At 42.8% G+C, this 15,844-nt stretch overlaps 2 protein-coding genes across 3 annotated transcripts in view; one reads left to right on the top strand and one right to left on the bottom strand.

Moving 5' to 3' along the window:
• Positions 1–8: 8 nt before the first annotated feature.
• On the bottom strand, positions 9–10,807 carry cfap99 (cilia and flagella associated protein 99). The gene is made up of 16 exons (XM_035752202.1): positions 10,506–10,807; positions 10,163–10,288; positions 6,279–6,423; positions 5,989–6,083; positions 5,172–5,284; positions 4,845–5,022; positions 2,774–2,854; positions 2,616–2,684; positions 2,408–2,494; positions 2,217–2,305; positions 1,816–2,020; positions 1,521–1,662; positions 1,178–1,329; positions 849–1,054; positions 566–755; positions 9–355 (listed from the first exon to the last, which is right to left on the bottom strand). Exons 2-16 carry the CDS (start codon positions 10,274–10,276, stop codon positions 233–235), a joined length of 1,989 nt encoding a protein of 662 aa, XP_035608095.1. The 5' UTR covers positions 10,277–10,288; positions 10,506–10,807; the 3' UTR covers positions 9–232.
• Positions 10,808–11,655: 848 nt separating this feature from the next.
• LOC118368248 (lateral signaling target protein 2 homolog) overlaps positions 11,656–15,844 on the top strand; it is a 61,551-nt gene continuing 57,362 nt past the window's right edge. For both annotated transcript variants that reach the window (XM_035752199.2, XM_052496832.1), the window contains exon 1: positions 11,656–12,002. In XM_035752199.2, the coding sequence (XP_035608092.1) occupies positions 11,967–12,002 (36 nt within the window). In that variant the 5' untranslated portion in view covers positions 11,656–11,966. The remainder of the gene's footprint in view (positions 12,003–15,844) is intronic.

The following is a 15,844-nucleotide window of genomic DNA, read 5'->3' as shown; positions in this document are numbered from 1 at the left end:
ACACATAGTTCAAAGATTTGGGTTCACTTTAAATTGTACAGTGGCATAAGAGCACAACAAAATATTTTTTGTTTTTCAACTTTAAATGCTGACATCCTCTTGATAAGAGTAGCAATAGTAGCCTTAACAAAAGTAAATACAAAATGTATGTTGTACTTGTTATATGAAATTAGGGCTCCTCAAAGACTTGGAGCAAACATGCAATATGGTCCTTATGCTAGGAGAATGACATTCAGAGGCTGATGTCTAGACCTTGAGTATTTTTCTTCTGGGAGAGAGTGTTAGGAGCTTCCTGCTGGACCTGACGCTCCAATCTTTGCTCCAAATCTGTCCAGTGTTGTTCCTCCATTTTTTGCTACACACACACACACACACACACACACACACACACACACACACACACACACACACACACACACACACACACACACACACACACACACACACACACACACACACACACACACACACATGATTGGGATGAGAGAGTGATAAGATGTTTATTGAACATCTTCTAGCAAATCCAAACACAGCTTGGAATATTTATATTTCTGTTTATGCGTACCTTCCTGTGATTCCAGCTCTTGAGGGCATGAGTGGCAGATTGCTCACTAATCTTGGCTTTGGTTTTCTCGCCCTGCTTCAGCCTCTGGCGCTCCTGTTGCTTCTCCTCCAGCCTTTTCTGCAAAGCCACCACCCTCTCGTCCTCGGCTACTCCCTGCTGCAGCTCCCGCCTTGCTCTCTTCTCCTCCTGCCTGCCTCACACCATATGCACATTAGGATACTGTACATCTCAGACATGCCTTCTGTGTGCAAGCCAGGCATGCGAGTGTCTTAGTTGCTCTGACCTGCGTGTAGCAGCCTGTCCCAGGGCTGTCCTGTGGAGGGCGATGGTGTCCAGCTGCTCCAGCAAAAGCTGCTCCCTGCTTTTCTTGTCCTCCAGAATGCGCCCCCTCCTGTCCTGATGCTCTCTCTGCTCTGCATCCCTCAGCATGGCCAGACGCTCCCGCAGCTCAGCCAGGGACATCTCCCCAAGCAGGTCATGTCCTGCTGTCTTTGACAGGGAGAGATCAGAATACAGTATATTGTTCATCATAAAAGTCAACCTTCTTCTGACAGAACCCAGCAAAATGCCTTTATACTCTATTATGTTGGCAAGATCCATTCCCCTGCTCACCTCTGTTTCATCCACAAACTTGTGCCTGATGAGGGGGACAGACTCAATGGCCCGGATCTGACAGATAATCTCAAACTTCCTGCTCAGCTCTGCCTGTGCTTCCTCCAGGGCCTGACGAAGGAGTTCCCCACTCTGCTCCGACACTTCCTTTACTGGAATGCAAACGTACACAAAAGCACACAGAAATGAGACCCCAATTCGCCAAGCACTGTCTGCTGCACCACGACACCAAAGCAGGTGTAATTGAGAAAGGGTACATTTCTCATCCCTAGTTAAATAAAGGTAAAATAAAATAAATAAAAATGTGGGAACAGGGGGTGATGTAATGCTATAGTTTAGTCACCTATTCGCTGTTTGAACTCCTGCAACTTCACTTTAGCTGCTTTTGAGTTTTTGTGTCCATCTGCTACCTGTTGCACCAGGTCTCTCATCTCTTTCTCCTCCTGCAACCGCTTGTTTGCGTATCTTTGCATCAGCTTGGCAGTCTGCAAACAATCATAAACAGGACAGGCTCCATCAAAGAGACTCACAAAGACAGGAACACTTAATATAGACAATTACCCTTTCTCAACGATTCAATGATTCCAAAACTGAATAACACTATGAACACATTAATAATTCATTCTAATAACACACACCTCTTCCTTCTTTAGCAGTGCAGTCTTCTGGTTGCGCTCCATGATGCGGGTGCGGGCGAGAGCAGCCTCCTCGTAGCTGATGCGACCCTCCAGACGGCGACGCTCCACCTGGGCCAGCTCTTCCTGGAGATCACTCTCCCGCATCTCCTTCTGCCACAGCAGGAACGAGGAGGGCTCGCCCGCCCCCTCTACAAGTTGCTCCATCCTGTGTTACCGTAACACACCCAGCACACATTATTAAACCTCTCCACTCTAGCTGCTGTCACAAGTGTCCCACTAGCGCAGCTAGTATTTTTTGTCAAATATGTCAACTATACAGTCGGCAATAGTGATTAATTCCTGAAGTATAGTGGCACAACTGATATAGGAGGCACAGATGCAGGGATTATATTGTGTCGTACCTGCGTAGTTCCTCCTCCACCTGACGGTTATACAGAGCCCCCTCCCGCAGGATCGCCGTGGTGTTGAGCCTGATGGGCAGGTTGTTAAGCTAGTGGAAATATACAAATACACATGGGTATACACACACGCACATAGACAAGTGTGTCTGTCAGTTACGGTATATATGATTTCTGTATCATGTGAGAGCTACCTTATGGGTGGCTGGGGTTCCAGAGGTGTGGAGTGAATCAAACTTGAGCTGGGCATCATGGCTTCGTACAATCTGGGACATGACACTCTGTAAATCAGACAGTACAGTATGATTAAGCTGGATGGAAACAGGATACCCATATAGAAGAAAAAAAACCTTGAAGCAAAAAAATGTATTTAAAAATCTCTTACGTGGAACATTCACCTACCTTGGTGCGCTCAGACTTTTGTGGGTTTGCACACTTGAACTGTTGAGTGTTGGCCTCATACAGAACTTGCTGTGGGTGGAAAAGAAAACCAGGGTTTATTGCATGTATGAGCGCAAGAGAAAACTAGGTGTTAAAATAAGATACCAGACACAACATACCTCTGCCTTCTGACGGTTCCTCTGTTTGACCTCCTCCATGACCTGCTTCTCTTTTGGAACTCTGTAGGTGCTGGTTGGTACCTATGAAACAATAAGCAGCGGTCACTATGGAGGTTATAAAAATAGAATAGCCTATCTACTATGATATTGTATCAATAAGGTTCTGACTTTGGAAAAAATACTGTAGTATACTATGGCATAAATACTATAGTATTCACTGTAGTGTTTTGCAGGCTTTACTGTAGTATTCACTATTGTAATTAATGTAGTCTTTTTACAAATTGTAGTATACTGTAGTATTTACTGTAGTGTTTTTGCAGACATTACTGTTGTACTGTAGTATTTTAGGTGTTTTGTTTTATTATCTTTAATATAGAAGTGGTGTCTTTTTCCTTGAGGAAACCTACTGGAGAAATACTAAAAGAGCACATTTTCCAGAATCTGTAGGTAGGACTGGGATCTGAACAGATAGTTCAGCTCTTCTGGGGTGGCAGGTAGCCTAGTGGTTTGGCGTTGGGCCAGTAACTGAAAGGTTGCTATGATCGAATCCCCGAGCTGACATGTTTAAAAACTGTCGTTCTGCCCCTGAACAAGGCAGTAAATCCACTGTTCCTATGCCACCATTGTAAATAATAATTTGTTCTTAACTGACTTGCCTAGTTAAATAAATGTAAAATAAATTATATTTTCTGTATTGAACGCAATATATATCACCAGTATCGCTGCTTACACACCATCATCTGCTCATCTATCACTCCCGTGTTAATCTGCTAAATTGTAATTATTTTGCTACTATGGCCTATTTATTGCCTTACCTCCTCATGCCATTTACACACACTATATACTGACTTTTTTCCCCCTATTGTGTTATTGACTGTACACTTGTTTATTCCATGAGTAACTCTGTGTTGTTGTTTCTGTCGCACTGCTTTGCTTTATCTTGGCCAGGTCGCAGTTGCAAATGAGAACTTGTTCTCAACTAGCCTACCTGGTTCAATAATGGTGGGAAAAAAAGAAGAAAAAAAAGGTTTATACTTGGCATGTAGGTTTCTCGCTTATGGGTGGCACAAATTGGGATATGGGGGAAGGGAATGGGCAGGGTATATGCAAATTAAATACTGTAGTATTTACTACAGTACACCTGTTCTGCCAGTCACATTCTGTTTAAGGTCCCCAAAGCACACACATCCCTGGGTTGCTCGACCTTTCAGTTTGCTGCAGCTAGCGACTGGAACGAGCTGCAGCAAACACTCAAACTGGACAGTTTTATCTCAATCTCTTCATTCAAAGACTCAATCATGGACACTCTCACTGACAGTTGTGGCTGCTTTGCGTGATGTATTGTTGTCTCTACCTTCTTGCCCTTTGTGCTGTTGACTGTGCCAAAAATAATTTGTACCATCTTTTGTGCTGCTGCCATGTTGTGTTGCTACCATGTTGTTGTCATGTTGTGTTGCTACCATTCTGTGTTGTCATGTGTTGCTGCCATGCTATGTTGTTGTCTTAGGTCTCTCTTTATGTAGTGTTGTGTTGTCTCTCTTGTCATGATGTGTGCTTTGTCCTATATTTTATTTGAATTCATTTTTAGTCCCCGCAGGAGGCCTTTTTTGCCTTTTGTTAGGCCGTCATTGTAAATAATAATTTGTTTTTAACTGAAATGCCTAGTTAAATAAAGGTTAAATAAAAATATAAATAAATAGTTTAATAAAGTTTAGTGCTTTTGCCGACTGCTGTACTGTTAACTATTGTGTTCTACAATATACTACAGCATTCTATAGTAAGTACTACACATGATCGAGGCATACTAGTGTGTAGTATAGTATTCTACGTTATACATACATTTATAGTAAATACTGTAGTATTTAGGAGTTTTTCCTAGCCACCGTGCTTCTACACCTGCATTGCTTGCTGTTTGGGGTTTTAGGCTGGGTTTCTGTACAGCACTTTGAGATATCAGCTGATGTACGAAGGGCTATATAAATACATTTTTTGATTTGATTTGATATTCTATAGTAAACTGTAGTATTTTTTCATGTGGGAGCCTCTGGTAAAACTGAAACTTGAAACTGACCAGCTGGTGTTTCTCCTGCAGTGGGATGGGCTCAGGTGCAGGGAGGGTGCGAGCTTTGGGTTTGGTAAGTGTAAATTCGTGGGGCTCAGTGTTCTTCTTGGTGGATTTTTTAAACTGACTCCCTCTAGACATTCTGGATTCAAGCTGAGCCATCAGAATATCAATCTCAGGGCGCCACCTAGTGGGTGAAAACTGTAGCTATTAGAAAAAGAGATGGCAAAGAGCAAGACAGCAACAGCACATAATAAAGACAACAACAAAACAATACAGAATAAGTGGTGATTCAATGTATTTAGGTATAACATAAATGTCTTTACAGTGCTGCACCTTAGCAGCGGGCCAATCCAGTTCCTCTCCACATAGGCAGCATCATAGATCTGACTCCACTCCCCCTGGATCCAGGTACTGAGGTTTGTGATGTTGAAGAAGAAACTCAGGAACTGCCAAACCATAATTTATACTGTCATTCACAGTCCAAGTACGGTTTCATTACATTAAAGGTCCAATGCAGCCATTTTTATCTCAATAACAAATCATTTCTGGGTAACAATTAAGTACCTTACTGTATTGTTTTAAATGAAAAATGGTCAAAAATAAACAAAAATAGCTTCTTAGCAATTTCTCAAGCCCAAATTTTGCTAGGCTTGTCGGGAAGTGGTCTGGGTAGGGTTGGGAAAACGGAAAACTAGCTGTTATCGGATAACAGAGAGGTTTGGAACTCTCTTTCTTATTGTTCTATTAGCTAATTTACTGCCTGGTGATGTCGCCACGCAGGCCACAACTTTATCCCACCAAAACAGACTGATATTTCTGGCGGTGTTTTCAAACAGCTCTTACCCTAAAAGGGTATTATCATCATTTTCACAATATTATTCCAACCTTATAGTGTGGAAGTATATATAAAAAACACATTTTTGACTGCACTGGGCCTTTAATAGGCTAACATTTTTGACACTCAAACTTCATGACCCAAAAACTACCACACAGATAACCCCCTCTATATTAGGGTGAGTGACTAGATTGGCAGAGAAAGTTGATTTCTTTCATGAGCCATAACATTAACCCAAACTGTGAAAAAATGTCATTGTTGTTGCATCCTAACTTCCTAAGTGCCATTAGATCACAGAAAATGTACTTTTCTCACTTTGTGCATCTTTTTTATGTCCAAAGAGTTGACAATCTTGCTGAAGCACTCCAGTCCAAGGTCATCAATGAGGAACATGCTGAAGTAACATATTACTGTGGAACACAAATATAGCAAGCATAGAAGAGACAAGTGGCCAGATCATGCTTTTAAAAGCAATGCTTTCCACCCATCCAGCATTACAATTGAATCCCTATTCATTCATAAATTTAAAACAACAAAATCAACATTGTCTAGAATTCTGAAGTTATTCAAAATAATACATGCTTGAAATGATGTGATGAACTTACTGGCTAACTGGTTACGATCAGTCTTCAGTAAGCATTTCCCACTTTGAGCATAAAAGACGTTGATGACAACATCCAATAACTTTTTTTGCTCAATGCATCCAGAAACGATATCCAGTATAAACTTCTTATCCAAGGCATCCAGGTTCTGGTGGTAAGAAAGACAAACTGTTATCTGAAATGTTTGTAATACCGAAGCTGTAGTACGGTATGGATATACAGTATATGGCTCTGGTCTGACCATTAATTGGATCAATGATCTCCTTCCTTATCTTTAAGATCATGCTTTTGTCACACCCTGATCTGTTTCACCTGTCTTTGTGATTGTCTCTAACCCCCTCCAGGTGTCGCCCATCTTCCCCATTATCCCCTGTGTATTTACACCTGTGTTCTCTGATTGTCTGTTGCCAGTTTTTTTTGTTTTGTTTTGTCAAGCCTACCAGCAGTTTTCCCTCTGTTCATGTCCTGTAGTTTTCCCGGTTTTACCTTTTCTGCCTGCCCTTGAGCCTGCCTGCTGTCCTGTATCTTTGCCCCACGTATCTGGATTACTGACCTCTGCCTACCCTGAGCCTGCCTGCCATCCAGTACCTTTGCCCCACCTATCTGGATTATTGACCCCTGCCTTTCCTTGACCTGTCTTTTTCCTGCCCCTGTTGGATTATTAAACTGTTGTAAGTTTGACGTTGTCTGCATCTGGGTCTTACCTTGAAACGTGATAGTACGAACTGGCCATGACTGACCCAGCAGACCCGGGCCAGCTCTGCGACGCCATCTCCTCCCAAGGAGCCTTACTTCGTGGCCTTATGGAGGGGTCCAAATGTTGGCTAAACGCCATGACTGGGCGTTGGACATTTTTCTCAAGCAATTCCGCGGGTGGTCTGGGAGGCAGCCTACCACGGTGGTAACAACACAGCTCCTAAGGTAAAACAGCTGCTAGCAGCGCCATCAGTCTGCCTTCTCGGGAGCTCCGCTTACCTCCCCCGGACCATTTCAATGGAGAGCCGAGCACCTGTCGGGCGTTTCTAGCTCAGTGTGCCCTCGTCTTCGAGCTTCAGCCCTCCTCCTTCCCCTTGTATCGCTCCAAGATAGCCTACCTCATCACACTGATGTCCGGGAGGGCTTTCACCTGGGCTACTGATGTATGCGAACAACAGCCGGCCATATGTGTTAGTTCGAAGGGGTTCGTAGGAGAGGTGACGGTTTTTGATGCCCTGTTCTTTGGGAGAGAAGCTTGAGGAAGCTCATCCAGCTTCGGCAGAGCTCCCGCAGTGTGGTAGACTATGCAGTGGATTTCCGCACGTTGGCAGCGGAGAGTGCTTGGAACTAGGAAGCGTTCTTCGATATGTTCCTGCACGGCATCTCAGAGGAGATCAAGGACGAGCTTGCTGCTCGGGAGTTAGCTACAGATCTTGATTCCCTCATCGTGTTGACCATCCGCATCGATGAACAACGGAGGGAGAGGAAATTCGACTTTGCTCGCACATCCAGGGATTCCACCTGGCATCCGCGTCATCCCGGAAGTCTCCGACGGTCCCGTTGCCGAGAGATCCCTACACTTCCTGACCTCCCCCGAGAGATGCCGAAGATGGCCGAGTCAATTAGGCAGGGCTGGGCTGTCACCAGCGGAATGGTAATACAGGACCAACACAAAGAGTTGTCTCTATTGCGGGACTCTTTTGTGTCCTTTAAAATGACCAGGCTCATCGGTAGGAGCGAGTACTCTGGTGGGCCATATGGAGAACTTTTCCGCTTCCCTTGCTCGCACCCCTTTTTATGCCATACTGCTGTGGTGAAACCAGTCTAAATCTCTCCAGGTCCTCAGCCCCTCTCCATTCCCATGGAATGCGCTAGATGGCCGCTCTATAGGCCGGGTCACTCATAACACTCCCATCAACCTACGGGTGTCAGGGAATCACAGCGAGACTATTCAATTTCTGCTCATCAAGTTTCCTCAGATTCCCGTGGTTTTGGGATGCTCCAGCCACACAATCCCCTCATCAACTGGTCTACGAGTGCCATCATGGGCTGGAGTCTGTTCTGCTACTTCTATTGCCTGAAGTCAGTGCAACCTGCCCCAGGACGTCTTCCTGGGGGCACGGAAGTTGCCCTGGACCTCTCCGCCATCCCGGCGGAGTACCTTGCTGAACAGGGAGGTGTTCAGCAAGGCCCGGGCCACTTCGCTTCCGCCGCACCGACCCTATGACTGCGGGATTGACCTTGTCCCAGGGGCGGCGTGGTGCTAGGGAGGTCTGTCGGGAGCGGAGACCAAGGCTATGGAGACCTACATTGGGGATTCCCTAGCTGCAGGATTTATCGGTCCCCCTCCCGCCAGCGCAGGGTTCTTCTTCGTGGAGAAAAAGAACAAGACCCTGTGCCTTGATTACCGGGGACTCAATGACATTATTGTTAAGAACCGTTACCCGTTACCACTAATTTCCTCAGCCTTCGAGCTGCTCCAGGGGGGCACTATGTTTTCCAAGCTGGATCTATGGAACGCCTACCACCTGGTGCGGATACGAGAGTGAGACGAGTGGAAGACCTCTTCAACATGGCCAGCTACCACTACGAGTATCTGGTCATGCCTTTTGGCCTCACCAATGCCCCTGCTGTGTTCCAGGCTCTGGTAAATGATGTTCTCCGTGACATGTTGAACCGGTTCGTCTTTGTCTACATTCTTGACCCTCTCGTCTTCTCCCGCTCCCCCCAAGAACACGTGCTCCATGTCCGGCTGTTTCTTCAACGCCTTCTGGAGAATCAACTGTTTGTAAAGGCCAAGAATTGTGAGTTCCATTGCTCCACCATCCCCTTTCTGGGTTACATCATCTCTGCTGGGAGTGTCCAGATGGATCCCAGGAAGGTGACAGCGGTGGTGGATTGGCCTCAGCCTACGTCTAGGGTGCAGCTGTAACGTTTCCTGGGGTTTGTCAACTTTTATCGCTGCTTTAGCCGGAGTTACAGCACCTTGGCTTTCCCCCGTGTCTGCACTCACCTCGACCAAGGTTCCGTTCACGTGGTCCTCTGCCGCTGAACGGGCGTTCCGGGACCTCAAACATCACTTCACCAGTGCTCCTATCTTGGTTCATCCTGACCCTTCCCGACAGTTTGTGGTGGAGGTGAATGCTTCGGATGTTGGAGTGGGGGCTGTCCTGTCCCAACGTTCTGCCCTGGACCTTAAACTGCATCCCTGCGCCTTCTTCTCCCACTGCCTCAATGGCACGGAGAGGAACTACTATGTGGGGAATCGGGAGCTTCTCGCAGTGGCTGTCTCATCAACGTCCAACTGGCATACACAGTGAGGCGTCTCCAGTAGGTTTGACCTCAGGGCAGGGATTTTCAGTACCTGGTTGACTGGGAGAGTTATGGCCCGGAGGAGAGGTGCTGGGTCCCCACCAGGGACATCCTGGACCCAGGCCTCATTGCAGATTTCCAACGCCGACACCCCGGTCAACCAGGTATGCCCCCAGGTAGGAGAGGGGGGTTACTGTCACACCCTGATCTGTTTCACCTATCTTTGGTATTGTCTCCACCCCCCTCCAGGTGTCACCCATCTTCCCCATTAACCCCTGTGTATTTATACCTGTGTTCTGTCTGTTGCCAGTTTGTTTTGTTTTGTAAAGCCTACCAGCGGTTTTCCCCCTGTTCCTGTCTCATGATTGTTCCTGTTTAACCTTTTCTGCCTGCCGTCCAGTACCTTTGCCCCAGCTATCTGGATTATTGTCCTTGACTTGTCTTTTGCCTGTCCCTGTTGGCTTATTAAAATGTTAACTTGACGTTGTCTGCATCTGGGTCTTACCTTAACATGATAACTGTATGCCTTATAATAGGGCATGAAATGAATGAATCCATCACATCCATACATACACACTACTCCATTTGGGTACAGTTACCTCGATGGCCTTTGAAGCATCCTCTGTAAATTCCTCCACACACTGTTTGTCTGCATTGAACTTGTCCAGGAGCAGAGTGGCTTCCTTGATAAGTGTTGCATAACCTTGTGCCATCTTCTGCTACACCTGAGCATAAGCAGAGTAGGGACAGAATGGCATTTGGTGAAATTAAAATCGTCTCAATGAATGAATGTGGTGGGTGGCTGGATTGAGGTAGCCTACCTGACCACAATGACAGACGACAGACACATAGATGATAATCTACTGGTTATTAATAAACGTATCAGTGATGCGCTGGAGGCATTTTCTGACACGCAAAATGTGTCCATGCTTGGACCCTTACCATGGATGTCGCAAAGCTATATTGAAAGAACTCAACGCATTCCTTGCAGGACTAAAATGTTGCCGAATAGTTGCTTCATAAATCGAAGTTCTTTAGCAATGTGAAACCCATTTTTTTCCCTCAATGTATTTTTGTAGCTTCAAAACAGTTCCGATGTTTGGTCGTTGCCAAGTAACACAAAACAGCGGTCAACAACATTATTATTTACACATTGTGACAAACACCATTATGACATCAATTAAAGGTTCATTTTTGTGATGTGTTCCAAATACTTAATGAAAATAATGTACCAAGATTTTAGGAAAAAAATATATTTTCACTTGACAGGATCAACAATGATTATGACGTACACTATAGTGACGTACTGCAAGCCAAAATGCCGCGTTCATGACATAAAGACAACACGGAATGTCTGCCCCTCCGAGTAAAAAGTTGTTCTGTTTGTTTTTGTTAGGGATTCCTATTGGTTGATTCTGATATATGTCCGAGTTACTTGGAAGCTATGTGGTCTTATCAGTGCCCGTTCGAAACTACAATGCTAAAATAGGAATGTGAAAATAATAATGCATTTATATTTTCACATCAGTGCCCATTATTCATTCCACAATAAAATTGCTATGTTAAAATGAATCGAACATAGCTAATTGAAAAGGGAAATTCTAAATGTAAATGGTTAACAGAAAATGGTCATTACCATGTCAAGTCTAAAATCTATGTACAGAGAGCCCGACATGCCTAGGATTTACTACTACACATGGGGGCGTGGCGTTACTCTCCTGGTTCAGGCTTCCAAGAAGCAATTTGCATACACTTTGAAAATGTAAATGTACATTGAAAAGAAAAAGCTTAATTACATTTACGATTTTCTGTTTACCATGTCTTTTTCTGTTTACCATTTTCAATTAACCATTTTCTAGTTTAATTTTAATTTAGCAATTTAATTGTGGCATTACTCGTGCACATTGATATATAATAATAACGCATTTATAATTTTTACAATCCGATTTATTATGTAACCATTGCATTTTCGAACAGGCACTGACCCCCCTCCATAGACATCTTTCTACAATGAGTTTTGGAGTCAGACATTTCCGAGTTCCCAGTTGTCTGGAACGCAGCATTTCCCTGGGAAGGTGGGTGGCGATGTTGTCAACGTGACTGTCATCAAGCAGAGGGAGAGAACAGCTATGGAAGCCATCCGTGGATGATTGCTTTTTCCCGTTGGACTGGAAAAGTGGCAGTGAGGCACGAGCCAACCGTAGATTTTGTAGACATAGATACACTACGTAAATGTTCAGGAAATCTGTTAGACACTTGAACTCTTTAATTTACAATTTCGGATATCATATTGGGTTCAACATTTCCCACGTAGCTAGCTTGCTAGCCTCAGTAGTCTGTATCGCACAGGTAGAATAACGTTAACAGTCGGTGACAAAGGAGGGGTAAGGTGGCGAGGTAACGATGAATCGGTTTCGAAAGTGGCTCTACAAGCCTAAGGTAAGTTTGTGATTTTATTATCCTGCTATTGCCAGTAATCGATGTTATTAGAATATATATTGTAGAAAATAGCTTGCTATTTTCCCACAGTACAATAATGATGTTGATGCATCTTGTATTTGGCTAGCTGTATGTAGCTAGCTAGCCTACATGCTAGTGCTGTCTCTGTTAGTGTTATCTTATCGTCTATAAAGTTGTTTATTTCAGTCTGGCATTTCGATAACTGAAGCTGTGCATTACGAATGGCTGCTTCTCGAAGCAAATTGTCATCAACTGCATTGCCGAGATTGCTCAATACAGAAATAAATAACTTTCATTGCAATCTCGAACTGTACCCTACAGCTTTTGTTAACTAACTAGTTATAACAAACGGTCATATGACTCGGACTCAGAATTCATTTAGTTGTTGTAGTTTAAATATATATATATATATATCTGATACAGTAGCAATTCAGCCGACTGAGTGAATGCATCTGACAAAATAAATAAATCAGGCTAGAAACCAATTCTTGGTATAGGGTAAATCTATTTGCATTCAATCACTTTTTGACAGCACCCCCTTTGAGTTGAACGAAACATTCCATACTTAGAAAGTGACATTTTGGACCTGAATGCCAAAACATTCAAGAGATAAAGATGTTCAAAGTTGACCTATTTTGCATACCCCACCATACCTAGTCTGATTAATTAGGCGGTAATGCACAATTTTGAAACAAAGCACTGCAAAAACTTGGAAAGTTTCCTCACAAGCCATAATGTTGAATAAAGTTACATAGAGTAAGTTTATATCGGGTGTCTGTGTGGCTGGTCCTTCAGTGGGTCGACATTTGAGACAGAATATCCACAGGAAAGTATTGTTTACCTGACTTTTTAGAGAGCCTGTAAGTATAAGGTTTGGCTTGCCACCTAGGTAAATGTAGTTTTATATTGGGTATTCAGTTCTTTCATCAATAGCTATTGAACTAAGTAAGCATGCCATGCCAGTGGAAATGGTATCATCTGAATTACCTGAGGATGGAGAACAATCCAGACATTTCTTTATTTTATTGTAATTTTTTAAATATTTAATTTGAATAAAAACAATTATTCAATTCACACAAAAAAAGGTGGTGATTTTACACTATCCTCTGATTCAGAATATATATACTATGTTCATTATCATGGCATGATTGGTTCAATAGTTGTTGACGAGAGCACTGACTTTACTTTGGTGCCAAACCTACCAGCTCTCTAAAAAGGCTGGTAAACAATACTTTCCTGTGGCTATTTTGTCTCAAAAGGACAAACACGACAGGTAGAGTAAGTTTAAATGTAATTTTATTCAACATTCTGGATTGTAAGGAACATTTACACAATTTTTTTAGGGTTTAGTTTCAGGCTGTATATAGCAATTACTTATGTATTACAACCTGATTACACCATACCATCCATGTCTTCATCACTGGAAAAGATAAATGATTGAGAATTATTTTTATTAAAATTATAATTTTACCTTAGACGTCAATTCTAAAAGCTTGTAAATTCTCATATGTTGTAGCTCAGACCATATTTTAGGTCTTAGGTTTTTGTCTTGTGCCTGCCATCAGTTGAGACACAACATGCTCTTGAATACAGGGTGGGTGCCATGTTTTGGCTAATAAATGTAATAAAAGGGGAATAAAATTCACATTTCAACTTTCAAATTGTAACACAAAGATGGTTGAAGGTGCACACATCAGAGAATGTTAACTTGATTGTGAATATCTGTTTTTAAATTGTATTGTCAATCCTCCATAGGAAACCTATTGAAATCATATAAATGTAGATAATAGAATAGACATGAACATTTAAGTTTACATTCGACGGTGGGTAGTACCGGCAGCCATCTATGTGGTAATAATTAAACATTTCAATTAAATTTACAAACAACTATGACAGAATCTGTAGGTAGGACTGGGATCTGAACAGATAGTTCAGCTCTTCTGGGGTGACAGATAGCGTAGTGATTAGAGTGTTGGACTAGTAACTGGAAGGTTGCAAGACTGAATCCCCGAGCTGACAAGGTAAAAATCTGTCGTTCTGCCCCTGAACAAGCCAGTTAACCCACTGTTCCTTGGCCGTCATTGAAAATAAGAATGTGTTCTTAACTGACTTGCCTAGTTAAATAAAGGTTACATTTTTTTTTAAAGATAATTCTAAGAACTACCTCTTACGAGCAAGAGGGACAATCTGGTGAGATGTCTCAGAGAACCAGGGTTACATATCGTAACCCAAAGTTATCATTCAGTCAACTCGGTTCGACATCTCACTATGGGACACTTGCAAAACGCCCCGATTTTCCAATCTGTTCTGGTGCATGATAATGTACCTGATCCATCATACTCAATCCCTGACAACTGTACGCCTTGGCGATAGCCTCCACTACCCAATAGGAGAGGCATTGTTTGGACAAAGCCCTACCCCAAGCAAGGTTGGTAAAACAAGCAAACAAACAGTTTGTTCACAACTCTGGAATGGCCTGGTCCTGTCCATGTAAACTCAGCAAAGAAAAGAAACGCCTCTTTTTCAGGACCCTGTCTTTGAAAGATAATTCATAAAAATCCAAATAACTTCACAGATCTTCATTGTAAAGGGTTTTAACAATGTTTCCCATGCTTGTTCAATGAACCATGAACAATTGATGAACATGCACCAGTGGAACAGTTGTTAACTTCACTAGGGTAGTGGACAGCATTTGGAATTTTGGATGAAAAGCGTGCCCAAATTAAACTGCTTGTTACTCAGGCCCAGAAGATAGGACATGCATATAATTAGATCTATAGATTTGGATAGAAAACACTCTGAAGTTTCCAAAACTGTTAAAATAATGTCTGTGAGTGTAACAGAACTGATATGGCAGGCGAAAACCGGAGGAAAACCCAACCAGGAAGTACTATTATTTGGGGCGGCAGGGTAGCCTAGTGGCTAGAGCGTTGGACTAGTAACCGGCAGGTTGCAGGTTCAAATCCCTGCGCTGACAAGGTAACCCACTGTTCCTAGGCTGTAATTGAAAATAAGAATTTGTTCTTAACTGACATGCCTAGTTAAATAAAGGTAAATAGAAATCATTTTGAAAGGTTATTTTTCCATTGAAAAACGGTTTCTATGGCTTCTGACATGTGGCCAGTCTTTAGGCACAGTTTCTCTTTCAATCAGTGGCCAGTGGAAATTTCCATTCATCAGTCATGCGCCTGATCGGGAACGCGCCTTTCTTGTTTCTCCTTTCCTATTGACGAAGCTTTTGTCCGGTTGAAATATTATTTATTATTTATGACAAAAACAACCAGAGGATTGATTTTAAACATCGTTTGGCATGTTTCTACTAACTTTTATTGTACTTTTAAAAAACTTTTTGTCTAGACTTAGTGCACGCGCCTTAAGCATTCAGGTTACTGGACAAAACACGCAAACAAAAAGGGGGTATTTGGTCATAAAGACGGACATTATCGAACAAAACAAACATTTATTGTCTAACATGGAGACCTGGAAGTGCCACCAGATGAAGATCATCAAAGTTAAGTGACTAATTTTAATGCTATTTATGACTTTTGTGACACTCTCCTTGGCTGGAAAATGGCTGTATGGATTTCTGTGGCTAGGTGCAGACCTAGCATAATCACAAAGTGTGCTTTCTCCGTAAAGCCATTTTGAAATCTGACACAGCGGTTGCATTAAGGAGAAGTTTCTTTATTCGTGTGTTTAACACTTGTATTGTTTATCAATCTTATGATGAGTATTTATGTAATTTGATGTGGTTTGTTTGAGACAATGCATTTCTGACCATAACGCGCCAATGTAAACTGATATTTTGGGATATAAATATG

This window comes from Oncorhynchus keta, chromosome 35, assembly GCF_023373465.1.
Source record: "Oncorhynchus keta strain PuntledgeMale-10-30-2019 chromosome 35, Oket_V2, whole genome shotgun sequence".
NCBI lineage: Eukaryota > Metazoa > Chordata > Actinopteri > Salmoniformes > Salmonidae > Oncorhynchus > Oncorhynchus keta.
Note: the sequence above shows the minus strand (reverse complement) of the source record. Positions and strands in the feature narration are given on the sequence as shown.